At 57.1% G+C, this 18,115-nt stretch overlaps 1 protein-coding gene and 1 long non-coding RNA gene across 3 annotated transcripts in view; both read right to left on the minus strand.

Moving 5' to 3' along the window:
* Positions 1-263: 263 nt before the first annotated feature.
* LOC109493133 lies at positions 264-14,206 on the minus strand. Its single transcript, XR_002147197.3, has 2 exons — positions 10,601-14,206; positions 264-1,516 (listed from the first exon to the last, which is right to left on the minus strand). It is a non-coding gene; the product is annotated as an uncharacterized LOC109493133 (long non-coding RNA).
* Positions 14,207-16,589: 2,383 nt separating this feature from the next.
* The window catches only part of AACS (acetoacetyl-CoA synthetase), a 52,255-nt gene continuing 50,729 nt past the window's right edge, over positions 16,590-18,115 (minus strand). For both annotated transcript variants that reach the window (XM_023241279.2, XM_023241280.2), the window contains exon 18: positions 16,590-17,793. In XM_023241279.2, coding sequence (XP_023097047.1) covers positions 17,609-17,793 — 185 coding nt within the window. In that variant the 3' untranslated portion in view covers positions 16,590-17,608. The remainder of the gene's footprint in view (positions 17,794-18,115) is intronic.

Raw genomic sequence — 18,115 nt, forward strand, 5'->3', positions numbered from 1 at the left:
GGGTAACCAACATTTTTCCAAGTATACGATTTTTTCTGAGACTCAATCACCAACAGAAAGTCGTAGTCAAGACTACAGACCCTGGAGCTGGAGGCACTTCCCGGCTGTGTGACCTCGGGCAAGTGGCCCAGACCCTGTGCCTCGATTTCACCGTCTGTGTAATGGGGAAATGACAGCACTCACCCTCAGGCACCTGACAGGAAGATTCGACGAATTCCTGAATATAGACGCGCCTAAAACAGCGACTGCCACGTAATGTCATATAAAGCTCGTCATCGATGATATAATCATCATCGATAACATAATATAATAGAACGTTCTCTGGAACATTTTGAGCACCGTCCCTATACATCGCCGTTTTCCCAAACTTGACCTTTGTACAAAAGAAAAGGCCGCTCCCACCCCTGACAGCTTGGACGAAGCTGATGAGCGGACAGACGGCCAGCCATCACCTTCCGTCAGTCTGTCTTCCCCTGGGGAGAAAACACACAGGCAAAAACAACGCTCTATAACCCAATTTGAGTGCCTCGTTACAATTATATAATGCTAATTGCCGGCTTTGTGTTCCATTTGGCAACTTGTTAAAGTAATTGAACAAAATATAACTAATGAACAATTATAATGAAGTTCATAATTAGGTCCTTGAAGCACTTGATATGGAAAATAGTTCAGATGCTTTTTAAAAAAAAAAAAAAAAACTGTACTCAAGTGAGGTGAGGCAGATTGAGAAATCGGGGAAGCTGTGAATGGTTTCTCTGGTTCTCGAAATGAATCAAGCCCCCCCCCATCACTACTCAGTACCAGCCCTTAGAGCTGAGATGCTAATTTCAACGAGAGAGTGGATGTGAGCGCCTCACCCAAAGTGTGGCCCGTAGTAGGTGTGCAAGAAATATTAGCTCCCTCGCTCCCATGGGGTCTTGCCCAGGAGACTGCCACACAGTAGGTCTTCAGAAGCATAGCTAAGAGGAGAGAACGTAACTCTGCGTCTCCTGAGGACCTCCTTCCTCCCGTCAACTCAAGATCCGCAATGACTGCGGGGGGTGGGGGGGGCAGTTCACAAAGTCAGACGTGCAAGACCGTGGTCATCTCACGCGCTGGCCACCCCCACACCCATTCCCACTCTCGAGGTGGAAAGCCTACCGCTACAACAGCACGTTCATAGCGGGGCCCCCTGGCAGACCCGGCCTCACACTGGGCCAAAGCTAACGCTGCCAGAAATGGGACCAGACCACAGCACGCGGCCCCAGATACGACGCGGCAAGAAGCGTCCAGCATCACCTCCATGCGGTCCTGCTGCGAGCTCCCGACCGAATCACACCAGGCAGCTCCATCCAAGGGGCCCCGCTGCAAAGCGGCTGGCCTGGCCTCTTCAACAGACAAGTGTCGCGGAAGGCAAAGGAAGTCTCGGGCAGTGCGTGCGATTAACAGAGGCTCAGGAGGCATGACAACTGCGTGTAAGGTGTGATACGGGGTTTTGTTCTGCCGTGAAGGACGTTACGGGGACAACGGGTGAAATCTGCAAAAAGGTCACAGATTGGATCATAGCATTGTTTCTATGTTAATTCCCCGATTTTGATCATTGCGCCGCGGTTACTTACGTAAGAGAATGCCTTTGTTTTTCGGAAACACACAATGGAGTATTTAGGGATAAAGGGACATTATGTCTGCAACTGACTCACGCAATTCAGAAGAAATACACGTGTGTGTGTGTGTGTGTGTGTGTGTGTGTGTGCAATGCTTGCCACTTTTCTTCTCGTGAGATGATGTCAAAGCAAAAATGAGGGAGAAAAGAAGGATTGCAGTACCTGCTTCCCAGCCTCCTTCGTAGCTAGGGGTGGCCCTGAGAAACGGCCCTGGCCGATGAATTGGAGGGGAAGACTGCTGGGGAACTTTCTGGGGAAAACATTCCCGCAGGGAGGGCCACGAACATTCTTCTTGCTGCACTGGCCGCCCCACAGCCCCGCATCCTGCCATTGACACAGATGTGTGAGGACGTGATGCCGACGCCGTGGCAGCCACCTTGTGACCGCGAGGAGAAGGCCAAGTAACTCGCAAAGACGGTGCCCAGAGAGCCTCATAGTGATCCCGGCTTAGGAGGTTACAGGAGATCATTAAATGCCTGTGCTCGTTAAATCCCTACTCTCTGGGCGTTCTGTTCCTTGCTGCCGAAGCTTCCCAGCTCTCCTACCGCTCGCTACCCACCCAGGCCGTCCCTCAGGAAACCAGAGCCCCTCTGCTCTTAGAACCAATAAGGAATCTGGGGACTCTGCTGCCAGAGGAGTCACCCGGGGAGCCAGGCTCCCCTCACCCCATACCCAGCAATGTCTTCTCTCTCGGCTTCTCCTCCAGTCCAGAGAATCTTCTGGTCTGCTGGGGGTGGGGCAGGGAAACCCCGCTCCTCATCATGCTTTTTTCTCTATTTTTTGTCTGTCTTCCTGTACACCCAGCTCTAGACTTCAAAAAGTAAAAGCTATATAGGGGCTCAGTCGGTTGGGCGTCCGACTTCAGCTCAGGTCATGATCTCGCAGTCTGTGAGTTCGAGCCCCGCGTCGGGCTCTGGGCTGACAGCTCAGAGCCTGGAGCCTGCTTCGGATTCTGTCTCCCTCTCTCTGCCCCTCCCCTGCTCACACTCTGTGTCTGTCTGTCTCTCAAAAATAAAAAAAGATTTAAAAAAAAACATAAAAAGTAAAAGCTATAAAAAATCAATAAAAAGTAAAAAAGTAAAAGCTATAAAAAATTTAAATAGTAAAAATATGTTAAGTAAAGTTATAAAATAACTCTTATCTCTGCCCCCCGCCCCCAAGCTCCCTTTCTGTCTCTCTCCTTCTTCATCACCGTTCTGGTTCACACAGACCCCAGCTGCCCGGGGTGGGGGGGCAGGAAAGGGTCAAGGAAAGAGTGAAATAAATGAAGAAAAAGATCACTTCATCTGGCAAATATTAATCCCTCCACCCAGCGACCTTTCACCAAGCACTGAGGTCCTCGCCACTCTGTCCCTCCCCCTCGGAGGCCTCCTCCCCTTCCTCCCCTACTAGGCTCTGCCTGTCCCCATCGCGCGGCACACAGTCCCAGGCCCCAGGTTTGTCAGCTTCCGCGGCCCTCGAAAGGCCTCCCCTCCTCCGCCTGTGGGAGGCCCAACCCTCGTTCAAGTTCAATCAAGTCCGCCCTCTATCGGCCAGGGCAGACTTTTCCACTGCTGGAACAGTCGAGCCCACCTGTCGGTGTTCATTTCACTCCGCAGGCCCGCCGCAAGCTGGAGGGTGGAGGCTCCGTCCATCATAACCACCCAGGACCCGCCCCGCTGACTGACGGGCCAGCCGCCCGGTGAGAGGGGGCGGGGGGCTTGGGGGGGCGGGGGGCTCGGGGGGCGGGCCCTACAGCAGCAAACCGCCCTGGACGTGACCTACTGGCCTTTCCAGACGGCCAGCCTCAACCTGGATCGCTCCGTCCTTTTTCTTGAGGGCTTTCTACGCCTGGGTTTTGCCCTTTTTCCAGATCATAAAGTTTTCACGGCAAGTCTTCCTTAAATCATCAACGCCTGCGGGCGCCTGGGTAGCTCAGTCAGTTGAGTGTCTTGATTTTGGCTCAGGTCCCAGGGTCATGGGATCGAGCCCCACATCGGGGTCCACACTCGGCCTCGAGCCTGCTTGGGATTCTCTCTCTCTCTCCCTCGGCCCCTCTCCCCTGCTCGTGCGCTCTACAAAAATAAAATCATCAATGCGTTTTCTGCAGACCATGAAAAGCAGAATCTCTAGGAGTAGGACCTGGGAATCAGTATTTTTTTTTAAGTTTTATTTATGTATTTATTTTGAGAGAGACAGGGGGGCAGAGGATCCAAAGTGGGCTCTGTGCTGAGAGAGCAGGGAGCCCAACGTGAGACTCAAACTCACTAACAGCGAGACGGTGACCTGAGCCGAAGTCAGATGCTTAACTGACTGAGCCCCCCAGGCGCCCCTCCAGCATCCAGATCTCAGTTATATCTTACTGTGGGAAAATACACATAACGCAGAGTTTTCCACCTTAACCCCGTACAAGCGCGCAGTTCGGTGGCACCATGGCCACGCTGCAGTGCGGCCATCGCCACCATCCGCCTGCAGAACTTCTCATTCTCCCAAACAGAATCTCATGTTAACACTCACTCCCCCTGCCCTCTCCTCCAGCCCCCAGTGAGCTCTGTTCCACTTTGTCCCTCTGAATTTGCGTGTCTCATGCGAGTGGCATCCTACGACGTCTGGCCTCTCTCACTTAGCGTATTTTCAACGTGTGTCCACGCTGTAGTGTGGGTCAGTTTCACTTCCTTTTACGGCTGAATCAGACTCCAGTGTGTGGACGGACCACAACCTGTTCTTCCCGGCATCTGCCGATGGCCACACGGGCTGTTTCCACCTTGCGGCTGCTCTGAGCGGTGCTACTCTGAACACGTGTGCAAATGTCTGTGTAAGTTCCCGATTTCAAGTCTTTTGGAAAATATAGCTAGGACTGGACTCACCGGGTCACACAGTAGACCTACAGTTACCTGTTTTTTTTTCTTAATGTTTATTTATTTTTGAGAGACAGAGAGAGACAGAGTATGAGCAGGGAAGGGGCAGAGAGAGAGGGAGACACAGAATCGGAAGCAGGCCCCAGGCTCCGAGCTGTCAGCGCAGAGCCCGATGCGGGGCTCGAACTCACGAGCCTTAGGTTCATGGCCTGAGCTGAAGTCAGACGCTCAACTGATGAACCCCCCAGGCGCCCCTGCGCTTACCTTTTTGAGGACCTGCCAAACTGACGGCGGCCACACATGTCATATCCCCACCAGCTATGCAAAAGGCTTGGTTTCCCCACATCCTCACCGAAGCTCAACTTTTGGGACACATATATAAGCTCAAGCAACCACCCCATGCATCAAAATATGGAACACTTCCTGCACCCTGAAGGCATCTTTATGGGCATGGGTATTGTGTAAAAGCTCCCCAGCGGGGCGCCTGGGTGGCGCAGTCGGTTAAGCGTCCGACTTCAGCCAGGTCACGATCTCGCGGCCCGTGAGTTCGAGCCCCGCGTCAGGCTCTGGGCTGATGGCTCAGAGCCTGGAGCCTGTTTCCGATTCTGTGTCTCCCTCTCTCTCTGCCCCTCCCCCATTCATGCTCTGTCTCTCTCTGTCCCAAAAATAAATAAACGTTGAAAAAAAAAAATTTAAAAAAAAAAAAAAAAAAAAAAAGCTCCCCAGCATCCAGGGTCAGGGACTGTGCCCTAAACTTCTTGTGGTTCTCTCTCTGGAAAGGCTGGCTGACTCCCAACTTCAAAATAAACCTCAGGTCTGAAGCGGCAATATTAAAAATGACACTGTCACTTTGACGGAGTGGCTGATGATGCCACGGTAGGCACGAGCCCATCGATCACCGGCTACCGCCTTCTGTTTGGGGCGCGGAGGAAGACCCCAGGACGTGAGGCGGGGGATGTGGGATGGGAAGGGTCAGAGTGGCCGCCTGGCCTTTCCCCAAACTGTGGACATCTCAGCCTGCACCTGCCAGGCCTCTCCCCAAACTGTGGACGTGAAATCTAGCAGCCAGGAGGTAGGGCTGACCTCCCCGAATTCAATTTGCAAGGTCAACCATGCAAGAACCCAGGCCTAATAGAATTGTCACATCTGTGTCTCAGCCATTTACAACGTGCTCTTGCCGGGTCTGAACACGAAAGCAATTATGTGATACACACTTTGGCAAGAACCCTGAGGTTCCCATCGGGGGGAGAGAGACACTGCTGTCTCCAGTTATTTAAAAAAACAAAACCAAAAAAACAAAACCAAAAAAAAAAAAAAGAAAAAGAAAGAAAAGAAGGGAAGCCACAAAAACACATTCATTCTGAAAATTTGAAAATTTCCACTTCCCTAGAAATCACATATGAAGACCTAGGAATCGAATCCTTTTGAAAGCTCCATTGTCTTAAGAGTATAAATAGCATCGTCTTAAAAACCCACAATTTCAATCAAGCTGGAATAATGGGAAATACCATTCACGGAACGCTTTCTTTTAAAATTTCGTGACACTTGAATTCATTCCCCTCCAAATCTAATTAGAGGCTCCAACATACGAGAGGGTTTTTGACGGCATCCAAGTGACTTGGAAACCATACACGGCCACTGATCTTTTTCACTGGGGCGTCATTTTTTTTTTTAATCAACCTAGACATTCAAGAACCACCCCAAAACGGGACCACACAATGAGGCTTATCACAAGGGGGATCGTCTCCGTCCTTCTGGGAGCGACGCCTGACAGGTTCGGCAGGTCAAGGCCGGCATCTGGAACCCACGCATCTGTGCCCCCTCGTGGCCAGTTCCTTGAACCCGGCGCCTCGGTCCGCGTCCGCGAAATGGGGATAACGATGGTGTGTCTGTCCTAGGCTGGTCGTCAGGACGAGCCTCAGCACGATGTCCGGCACGCTGCGAGTGCCACGGCCATGTTGCCTGTTATTAGCCCCGGCCAGCGTCGGGCCCGGACGACCGGCGCCAGCCCCTGCGGCCTGTGGTCCCGAGCCTGCCCACGGTAGGACGGTCCGGCAGGCCCCCCAGTGGGAGCCACGAGCCCCGGCTCCCAGGACAGCTCCCGCTGACGCAAACGAGCTTGCCGCCTCCAGCAAGTGGCGCCTGGCCCAGCAGTCAGTGCCCAGAGGGGGCCTGGCAGTCATCCCCGAAACCGCGGGGACCGCGGCCAGCCCGAGGCTGTGTGACGCGGGTCAGCTCCTGCAGCCCAGGCTGGGTGGGAGAGCACAGCCGTCAGCTCCCTCCCGCAGACGCCTTTTCTGTCTCTGGTCCCCACCGGCGGCGCTTACGCACGGACTGCAGGCAGAGAGCCACGCGCCGGGCCGCCCCGGGCTTCCTTTCTGCACGGGGCCCCGCCGTCTGGGCCACAGAGGACACCGGTCCGGCTCTCCCGGGAAGGGGGCCATGGCGGGGGGGGGGGGGGGGTGGGACACAGAGGCAGCTCAGCAGCCAGACTGCCTGGGGCCTAATGCCACGTGCGTCCCGCATGCTAACGCGTGGCCCCAGGCAAGTCTACGCCTCGGTCTCCCTTCTGTGAAAACAGGGACCGTTTCGGCATCTTCTCCGGCATCTTCTCCGTGCGGACCTGGGAGGATCCAACGAGTCGCTCGCTCAGGCGTCGCCACCGGCCTGGGCGCTCCGGGAGGGCTCGCTCAACGGGCAGCTTCTGTTCAGGCTCAGCCCACACACGCTCGGCTTGGCAGAAACCGACTTCGTTCTTCCGTGACCCAGAGGAAGGTCTCCCGCGAACCCCCCTCTCCTGGGGACATGACATCGACGTCAGTCACGTGTGGGGTCCCCCCTACCCCAGGGCTGTGCCTAAATCCGGGCAGGGGCCGGAGGGAACGTCTTCTCATGGTCCTCTCTCCCGCCGTGGCTCCCGCTTGGGCGGCCCCCTTGCTCGCTGGATCACTTCTGGCAGAGCCCCGGGGAGGATGACGATGAGACAGAGGTCGGAGGAATCGCGCGTGCAAAGCCGCGGGATGGCGTCCAGCCTGTGCCAGGCGGTCACACTATGCCAGCTGTTATGACCACGTGATTGCAAGAAAAGCTTGTGAAATCTCCCAGTGTCTATACTGGATCCAAATAATAAACAAGTAGAGTCTAGGCAGACACGCTCGCAGGCTAGAGTCGAGCCCCTGGCCATCGGCTGGAGACAGCTCTTCCTTATTGTCAAATCTGCAGTTCGCGGAAACCCCGTTTTACAGACGGGAGAGCTGAGGCCGCGTGGTTGAGAAACCCACACCCATCGTGACCCAGCTGGCCGAGGCCGGACTTGAACCCGGAGCGTCTGCTTCAGATTCACAGCCTCGTATGCCTGTGCGTCCCAATAATGGCTGTCGCCTGGACACAGAGCAGGCTCCTGCTGTCCCCACGTTTCCCCAGGCTGCACCCGACCTTCTTCTAGTATTACACCACCAGCTCGGCCCTACTTTAAAGGAGCCGCGTTCTGAAGACTATTGCTACATAACTAACCCAAAGTTAGCAGCACAGACGAAAATAATTTTATTGTATTTCATGGATTCCACAGTTAGAAATTCAGGCAGAGCCCAACTGGGTAATTCTTCTGTTCCACGTAGCGTCAGCTGAGGTCGCTCAATGATATTCAGCTGGCAGACGGCTGGTCTGGAGGGTCAGAGATGGCCCCACTCGTGTGCCGGGGACCTCGGCAGGGATGGCTGGAAGGCTGGGCTCCGCGGGAACTTTGGACCAGAGCGCCCCCATGTGGCTGCTCCAGCCTGGTGACCTCAAAGGAAGCCAGGCTCTTTTTTTTTGTTTCTGGCATAATTTACGCGTAACAGTGGGTACGTTTCAGAGATACAACGATACGGGTAGGACGTAGGTAGAAACACAGACACAGACATAAAACACCTTCATCCACGCACGCACTGATGGGCACGGAGGTGCCTTCCGTACCTCGGTAGTTGTGAATTAACGCTGCACTGAACACAGGAATGCGAGCATCTCTTTGACATCCTGTTTTCATCTTCTTTGCCTACATGCCCAGACTTCTCACGTGGTCAGGGGCTCCCCCCGAGCGGGCAACCCCAAAGGGACGAGGCCGAGCTCCAGGGCTTTCCCGGCCAAGCCTATGAAACCACGGGCACCACCTGTCCTACTCTGTAGACCGAACCAGTCACCGGCCCACCCAGGTTCAAGGAGAGGGGACACAGACACACCCCTCCCCACCAGAACGCCCGTCAAAAACTGTCCTGCCGGTTTCCTTGGTTTCCTTCAGCTGCGGCAACCGCGAGGCACTGCTCTTCCCAGAGGAAATGCTAGCTGTGACAAGCCCACAATTTTGAGAGAGAGGATGGAGCTGCTGCCCCTCAAAAGGTGACCCGTCTCGGGTTAAATCTGGCTGATCCTCAAAACCCAAGTCTGCATTTGCGGTCTGCACGTGCGAGGCTCACTTGCGTCCGTTACACGTGAACGTCCAGAACCAGAAAAACCAATTTTCTTCAGGAATTCTGTTGGGGAACTCTTGGGGGCGAGATCCAGGCCATGCTCCCTCCCCGCTCCCTCCCGAAACAAGGCCTCCAGGGGCCTTCACGGGGCACCGTTGCCCAAGGTGGAGCCGGTGAGGTGGGGAGAAGGCGGTACCCTAGGCTCCAAGTTCAACAGCACTTCCCCTCCATCCGGCCGTTTCACAGATGCCAAGGAGCCCGCGGCCTTGGGAACCAGTCCTTGCAGACCCCCTCTGCCGTCAGCAGGCTCCCTGAATCACCTGGGAGGGACCTCCCCTCTCCCACTCTCACTGCAGGGGCTGGAGGGGGACGGGCCCACAGGCCACCTGCAGGGGTGGTCACATGACCTGGCTGTGGCCAATCAGAACTTCCCGTTCCCCTGGTCAAAGTGATTGGGTCTGAGATGGGTACATGACCTTGGCCAGGCCAATGGGATTCCTCCCCAGGCCTTAGGGGAAGGAAAAACAACAACAACAACAAAAAACCTGAGACTGAAGCTTACACAGAAGGAAGGACTAGGGGCTGTAAGGTAACTAGCTAATGTTTATTCAGCATCTTCCAGATGCCTGGCTCTATTCCTAGGCCATGGGATTACTTCGCCCTCATCACAACCCTTTAAGATGCAGTCTTTCAACCGCCACTTTTACAGTGAGGAAAATGAGGCTCAGAGAGGTTAAGGAACTTCTCTATGGTCACACGACAACCATACTCCAGATCCAAGTACTTGGGTTCAGAACAGGGTTGCCGGGTTTAGCAAAACTACAGGACCGCTAAGTTTGAATTTCGGATAAACAGTGAACGCTTTTTTTTTGGTGTAATTATGTCCCAGGTAGTATTTGGGATCTATTACACTAAAAAGCTATTCACGGCCTGAAAAAATTCAAATTTAACTGAACATCCTGTATTTCTTAACGTATTTTATTTTTATGTATTTATTTTTTGAAGTAACCTTCATGCCCGGCACGGAGCCCAATGCAGGGACTTGAACTCACGACCCTAAGATCAAGACCTGAGTTGAGAGCCAGAGTCAGACGCTCAACCGACTGAGCCACCCAGGCGCCCCTTTATTTTATTTTTTTAAGTAGGCCCCACACCCAACGTGTGGCTCAGACTCACGACCACAAGATCAAGAGTCGCTCACTCCACTGACTGAGCCAGCCAGGCGCCCCCTGAACATCCTTCATTTCACCTGGCAACCCAATTCCAGAGTCCACACCCCTAACCACCACACTGCACTGCCCTTAGAGATTCCAGGACAGATACCGAATCGTGATGACATGGTCTCAGCCCCTGGGTCCCGCTAAGCCTGAAGCCACCGTTAAGAGCTGGCTTCCTGTCACAGTGTCAGCTCCAACCGAAATGAAGCCTTGACCACGGTGGGGACCAAGGGGTAGAGAGACAGGAAAGAGGTGAAGGAGGAAGAGTCCAATCCTCAAGGACCTGGGCAGGACAAAGGAGACAGGACTCAAACACAGAAAGGGGCCAAGTGGAGCGTGATCGTACTTGCTGAGGCCCAGACGACTGCGACTGTCTATGCACTTTCCACTGCTGCATAATAAGCTATAATAAATTATCACAAACACAGTAAGTAGCTCAAACAACACTTGTGTATTACCTCTGTGGGCCAGGAGGCTACGTATGGCCTAGCTCGTGCCCAGCTCAGGATCTCACAGGTTCGGTCAAGGTGAAGCTCAGGCTGTGTTCTCATCTGGAGGCCCGACTCGGGAAGGATCCCCTGCCAAACTTCTTCAGGTTTATGGCAGCACTCATTTCTTTGAGGCTCTAGAAGTCATGGTAGCTTGCTTCTCCAAAGCCGTGAGTCTCTGCTGTTTGATTTCAGGGAAGGCCCAGAGCCCCATATAAAGGACTCGCCTGATTAGGTCAGGCCCACCAGCATAGTCTTCCTTTTGATCAATGCAAAGTCAACCGATTAGGGACCTTAACTGCATCTGCAAAATCTCTTCACCTTTGCCATCTTCTGTTGGTCGGAAGCAGGCCACCGGTCCCACCCCCATCCAAGAGCAGAGGGTAATGCAAAACTATGGGTGCTAAGAGCAGGAATTACGGGGGCCACTGTAGGATGTATCCACCACAGATGGGAACAAGTCAGTCCAGAGTGGCACAACAGGTGTCCCAGGGAGAAAGGATGTGAGCCCAGCTCTGACGGACTGGTGGTGAGCAGTGGGTGAGGCGTGAAGGGGGAAGGAGAGGGGAAGGAGGAGAGAGGTGATGGGGGGGAGGAGGAGCAAGCCCCCCCCCCCGCCCCCGCAGGAGCCCTTCTGTCTAGCCAGTCCTGGCCCAGCACGGGGGGCTGCAGCTGTGGAGGGCGGAGGCAGCTAAACGTTCATCCAGAGTCTCGCGGGCTTTTGAAAGCCAAATGGGACCTCAAGGCTTTGCTTTCCAGAGTTTGTGTCACGGAAAAACAGGGCGCTTCCCTCCCGCCCCGATTTTCTCATCTGGAAATCCATCCTAATAGTCACCAGGCCACGGCTTGTAGCTGGGCTGGGGCTGGGGAGCAGAGAGACAGAGGGTGTTAGAGAGGAGCAAGGGAGGGAGGAGGACGGGCCAGCACCTGTGAACAGATGAGAAGAAAGAGAGGGGCTGGTCGCTGCCCCCCACTCCCGAAAAGAAACCCACGCGCTCCTCCCGGACCCCCCACTCAACCCGCCCCAGCAACCAAGGAGAGCCGCTTCCACACCTGGGGAGACCCAGGCCTGGCCAATCAGCACGTGCTCTCCTCCTGATCTAAATGGTCCAATGATCTTCAACATGGGAACTCAGGTTGGAAGCACCAGGGAGCAGATCTCTCTCCCCTCCCAGCGCTGAGACGACACCATCCTGGAGCCGTAAGTATCCAGGCTGCCATTGTGAGGGGAGAAGCCATCCGAGAACGCAGTCAACACAGGGGAAGGCGAAGCTGACGCATGGAGACAGGGAACCCCGACCACGCCAGAGCCCCTGGATCCAGCCACACCTGAAGCTACTCCTAGCACTGCAGTTTTCAAACTCGTGCTTTTTGTCTGCTAGAGCCAGTCTGGGGTGGGGTTTCTGTTACTTGTAGCCAACAAAATCCCGAGTCACGGTTCGAGAAAGGAAGCGGAGACCGCAAAGAAGGGGACCACGCCAAGCAGGTAAATGGTCAGCGGCAATGCGAGAATGATAAAGTCAGAGCCCGGAAAACGGAACCCAGGTCCAGGCCGTGTGGTGCCGCTGGACCACCACCCCTGTTCACTCTCCTCAAACCCACCCTGACTTGTGATTTAGCCGTTGGGGTCAAGGAAAGAAGGAAGCGCAGGAAGAACAGGAAGGCATCCCAACGTACAGAAGTTTGGAAACTCCTCCAGCACGTGAGTCCACTAACAACTGTTTCTCCCCTGGAAGTCGTCTAATGAAATCACGAGGCCATCCGCTTACCGCTGTGACGGTCAAGGGCGCGCTCCAACACGACCACCCGTGCCAGTGGAGTCGGTGCTTAGCTCGTGATGTATTTTCAGCATCATCTCAACAGGCCTTTACTTACTTGCTTACGACCGTCTCGAAGACTTGGGGACATGACGGCAGCAGGCTTCTAGAACGGACGTAAAAGGCAGCCGTGGCTCGGAGAGCAAGAACAGCAGCTCGTCAAAGCCGGAGCCAACACGAATCCTGCCTGTCCCGGCTGTGTGTTCGACACCGATTGGCTTGCTGGACCGGAAGGGTTCTCGTGTTTTGCACACAAGCAGTGCGGGGGCCGTAACAAGAGGAGAGAGGAGGCGAGAGGAAGCTGGGAAGAAGTCTCGCCACCGGGCGCCCTTCCCGCTGCCCTCCCCCCACCACCCCGCCACCCTCTGAATGCACGTCCACCGGTGTCACTGCTGGGCTCAACACCGTCACGGCTTCCTCGTGGCTCTCGAGACACGACCCGCACCCCACATTCTGCACCGCGGCCCCTCCCCTGCTTGGCTCGGTACCCTACCTTCTCCAAACCACCTCCCCCTGTTGCCCGGGTCCGTCCGTTCCCTTCTCGGGACCTGGATGCAGGCTCGCTCTCCTCCGCCCACGGGCCGCCCCCCGTCTCCTCGTGGTGGCATCTTCCCTCCGAGGCCGTGCTCGGCGCCGTGTGCCGGGAGAGGCCTCGACCGTGGTGTCCGGTCAGACCACTTCTCCCTTCCTTGCCGACCACGGGCCCTGCCGGACACACTCACTCCATGGCGCCTCTAGAGGCTCACCACCCTTGGTGACCACCGGCCCCGGGGACAAACACAGGGGCACCGGTTGAGAGAAGCTCAGTGCCTGGTACCTGGCTCTGCGGAATACCCAGGGAAGTATTCCTGCACACAGAGAAAACCGTCCCCTAACTGGAATCTGTTCAGGGCCGAGGCTGAGGCGGTGGGGCCGTGAGCAGCCACAGTCGGACGAGGCAGGTGCGATGGGGGAAGATTCCCACTGGCCCGCCCACGAGCGGGCGCTAGGCTTGCATCCCTCACCCTGGATTAGAACAGAAATACCCGGGGCGCCCGGGGGGCTCGGTCGGTTAAGCATCTGACTTGGGCTCAGGTCATGACCTCAAGTTCGTGAGTTCAAGCCCCGCATCCCGGCTCTGTGCGGACAGCTCGGAGCCTGGAGCCTGATTTGGATTCTGTGTCTCCCTCTCTCTCTGCCCCGCCCGTGCTCGTGCTCTGTCTCTGTCTCAAAAATAAATAAACATTTTTAAAAAACTGTTAAGCAGAAATACCTGACGTGTTGCCTGCCCTGCTCTTCTGGGTTTTGACAAGGGTGTGAGGTCAGCACATGCACACCTGCACATTCACCACATACACGTGTTCACACGTAAATACACGCCTTCCCGCACACGCGGACGTTTGCATACCCACAAACGTGCACACACACGGCCAAAATGTTGATAAAAGCCAAGTCTGTCTCACGAACCTCACAGTCTAGCTTCGAGATGCAGAGATAGAAACACAAGCACGCACACACGCGCTCTACCCCAGGCTGACCCTCCAGCTGCAGGCCAGGTGTGACCCAGCTGAAGTGCACCTGCCCAGCCCCGCTGCGTGCACCTGCGGGCTGAAGGGGCCGCTGGGCCGGAAGCAGAGCGGATGGGGCTGCGGTGTGAGTGGAGCGAGCCAGTGCCGGTCACGTGCACGGGACTGCCGTGCGGGGGAGGGCCCAGCAACCAGACGGAAGAAACTCGGGTCACTTGGGTGACCCTGCAGAGCAAAGCCACCTACCCAGCCCCTCCCCCACCCCCACCCCACCCAGTCCACCCATTTACTTCAAAGCTGTTGTAGGGGAAAAACTCTTTCCGACCGAGCCAGATTTGGGGACGCTCATCAGAACAGATGAGCCCGTACCCCAACGACACAACTCATCCCCGGTACACGTGTGCGCGACTGTCCCTGTGAAGGCAGAGCCCAGGGCTAGGGGACACGGCTGGGCCCTCAAAGGGAGTTTATTCCCCATGAGACGTTGCCCTGGGACCTCGAAGCCCGAGGGGAGTGGAGGGTCTCTCCTGGTCACACACGCCCACAGTGATGGCGGGTGAGACGGCCAGGGAGACACCTTTCCCAAGCCTTGGTGGGTTCAGCCATTTGCTAGGGGGGCTCGCCAGGGGCCGGGGATCCAGATGAGGCAGCAAATCTGGGGTCCCCCAGGGCTCATATGCAGGGAGGTGGGCCAGCAGGCAGGTACCCACAGCAAGAGGGGTCATTCTGGGGCCAGTGCAGAGGAAGCATGGCACAAAAGGGGGACGGGTCAGGGATCAAGTGACCCCGACACGGTGTTCCGACATCTCTAGGATCGTCTGCACAGGCCAGGAGGTGGGGGTGGGCACAGTGTGAGTGGGAAGGGGCCGTCCCCCTACAGAAGGTTCCCAGAGGTGGGAAGACAGACCCAGAGAAGGGACAGCTGCCCGGGGCCCGCAGGCCGTGGGAACACCCCACCCCCACCCCAGCCAGGCCAGGCTGCAGGCCCCGTGCTTCTGGAGGGGTGGGGACGAGCACGGTGGGGATCAAGGAGGGAGGGAGGGGCCGCTGGCTGGCGGGGTGGCAAAGGTGAGGCAGCTGGCCGGCAGGTGCTCGCAGGGCGACGCCCAGGCCAAGGCACCTCAGGGGAGGGTTGGGCCCCACAGGGCGCTCGATGGCTGTCGTTCAGACCATCTGTCTCTCATTAATGAAGCTGTCCAGCGTGGCTTGTTAATGAGGACGCGTGGGCTCAGCCAGCCTGGGGGGTCCTGCTGGAACTCAAAGGGCACAGCAGGTAAGCTCTCACCACTCCTCAGGCACAGTCGGTCTGAAGGGTCGGGCCCGAGTCCTGGGAGGGAGGGGGCCGGCAGGCCGGTCCCACAGGGAGGATGCGCCCAGCCTGGGGTCAGTCAACCGCCAGGGCTCCCGACGGCCCACACCGCCTGGGGACCGCTCACCGTCTTCCTCAGCGGCGGGACCCGGCCAGGCGGGCAAAGCGAGGCAGGCAGGACGAGGCCCCAGACGTGCTGGGTGGAAACGTGAGGTTCCGTGGTCAGGGGCGTTAAGGCTGCACATGGAATTAGGCTTTGCTCATCAGTAGATGTTACAATAGGGGGATTATCCTGGATGATTTGAGTGGAGCCACCGTATCTCAGAGGTCTCCTGTGTGGCAGAGGGAGGCAGGAGCCGCCACAGGCTCTGGGGACGGAGGGATGAGCCACCGGCCAAGGACGAGGGCTCCTCTGGCGGTTGGAAAAGGCAAGGAAGGGAGTCTCTCCTGGAGCCTCCAGAAGGAACGCAGCCTGCCTGCACCTTGACTTTCCCTCAGTGACACCTGCGTCGGGCTTCTGACCTCCAGAACTGTAATACATTTGTGTTTTAAGCCACTGGCTTTGTGGTGATTTGTTACAGCAGCAACAGGAAACGAATAGGAAAAAGGTAACAGGTCCTGTTTAAAATGCTCAGACCTCCAGAGTCCCCTGCAGCGAGGGGTGGCCGTGTATGGCCCACCCCTGGTCACTCAGGCACAAGCAGATGTGCCAAGGGAGGGTTTTCCAGAAAACCCACCGTTTGGCCGATTGAAAGGGGACAGGCTGGGGTGGGGGTGGTTTCTGCCCCTCACCCAGCCCTCCCGTCACTTCCTCCTTCCTGCCTGGAACACGATGGGAGCTGGGAGGCAGGCGGAGACGGAGGGCGGGCAGGGCACAGACGCGCGCCGGCCACCCAGCAGCTACCGCACGGCCCCGGGCACACACCTGCCTCCAGCTTCCCGGGACAGGAGAAAAGGAAGCCCCGCTGGGCTGAGCCCCGATTCGGTGACACGCGGCCAGACCCACAGCTCCTGCAATGACAAGGGCCGTTATCCAGACACCTGGCTTCCTGGAACCGTGGGGGAGTCCAGGGTAAGGACAGCGCCCTTCTCTGGGGTGCCGGCTCCACGCGGGGAAGTCCTCGCTGGCCATCTGGTCACCCCGGACGGGTGCTAAATACCAGGGGCCCGGGAAGGCTCCAACCACGTGGCCAAACGTCTCCCCCAAGGCAGGGCTCCCAGCTGGTTCTGCGGCACAGGCAGCATCGGGACCTCGGATCCAGTCACCCCCTCCAGAGAAAACGTACCGGCCCACCGCACGTGAACAGATGTGTGCACGCACGTGTATATGCGCATGTGTGCATGTGTTTATTGTATAAATTCTTCATGGCGCTTTTTCCCCATGTTTTTGTCATCCAGAAGAAAAGGGATTCGAGAAAGGTTTTCGTTGCGCTCAGTTTTCACAAGTACAGAAACAAACATTAGGATTACAGGAATCAACACGCTGAACCAAAAGTGCGTACCAGCCACCCGGCTGTGGCACCCAGGACTCGATTCACAAGTGCGGGTATCACAGCTGCGACTTGAGGCTCCCAGGGCTCCGGGTGGAGGGCGCGGCGAGGCCGTGTCCCCCGAGGCCAGGCAGCTCCGTCTGGGGAGGACCCCGTGACAGCCGCCCGGGCGGCCCGCCAACTCCCCGAGAGCACCGCCACCCCGCAGGGCGCACGGCCAGTTCCGCGAATGCCCCCGCACGGCAGACAACGGACGTTAAAACGTTCTGAAACCATTCAAAGTCCGCAAGATAAAGGGACCCAGTTAAAGCACAGAACCCCCGTGTCCTCCAGAGGGAGCTTCCACCTGCGGGTCAGAGCACACGGCCCCGCCAGGAACCGCAAGGACCCGGTGCGTTGCACACAGACACAGACGCGCAGGGGTGGTCGGCCGCGGGGGGCAGTTCACGGGCGACAGCAGACGGACGGGCCCTGAGCCAGGAGAACACACAGCTTCACACGTTAAGAGAGCAAAAGAAAGCAACAGGTGCAAGGCTGCAGCGGGGGTGTGCCGTCGCCAGAAAGCCAGCCGGTGCCCGGAGCGTGGCCGTGGCCGTGGCCGTCGGCCGTGACCACCCCCACACGGGCGAGCCCCGGCGCCTGGCAGCGCGTGCCAGGGCGCAGGTGGGAAGACCCACACACCCTCGAAGCCTTGCCACACACACAACCAAACGCTCCTCCCTCTCAGCCTCTGGTCCGGGGAGACTCGGGCCCCCGCCGGATGCAGCTGCAGATCAGAGACGATCTTCCCCAAGCCCGCAGACGCTTGCCTTCCCAAAGGCTGTACGTGTCTAAGCGCTTTCTGGAAGCCACGGAAGTCACAGCACAGGCACGTGTGGCCGAGTGTGGTGCGAGCCAGTCCCACTCAGAAGTCCTGCAGCTCGGGGATGTCCCTGTACAAGTCCAGGGTGTCGGGGTTCGAGAAGGCCCCTCGGTGCTCCACGGCCTTTCCAGCAATGACCTGCTTCACCGCCGTTTCCACCTTCTTGCCGTTGAGGGTGTACTGCCAGGGCGGGCAGAGAAAACAGACAGAAAGGGACCTGAGCCCTCAGGGGAAAAGACCCCTCGGGCTCCGACGTCTGGCTGTCCCGACCAAGACCGAATGGCCTCCACCTGCAGCCAGACCGAGGGCGACCCGGAAGCCGGGCAGGCGTGCCCAGGAAGGCGGCCTTCCACCACGGCCGGCGTCTGGGGGGCTGAGGGCCGATCCCTCAACCCGGCTCTGTCCCCTCGGGCCTGAAGTCGGGGGTGCCAGCGCCCCTCCCCGCGCTGCGGGTGGGGTTCTCGGCGCTCGCCGCCAGACTATTTCTATTTGGTTACTTTTC

This window comes from Felis catus, chromosome D3 (genome assembly GCF_018350175.1).
Source record: "Felis catus isolate Fca126 chromosome D3, F.catus_Fca126_mat1.0, whole genome shotgun sequence".
Taxonomy (NCBI): Eukaryota; Metazoa; Chordata; class Mammalia; order Carnivora; family Felidae; genus Felis; species Felis catus.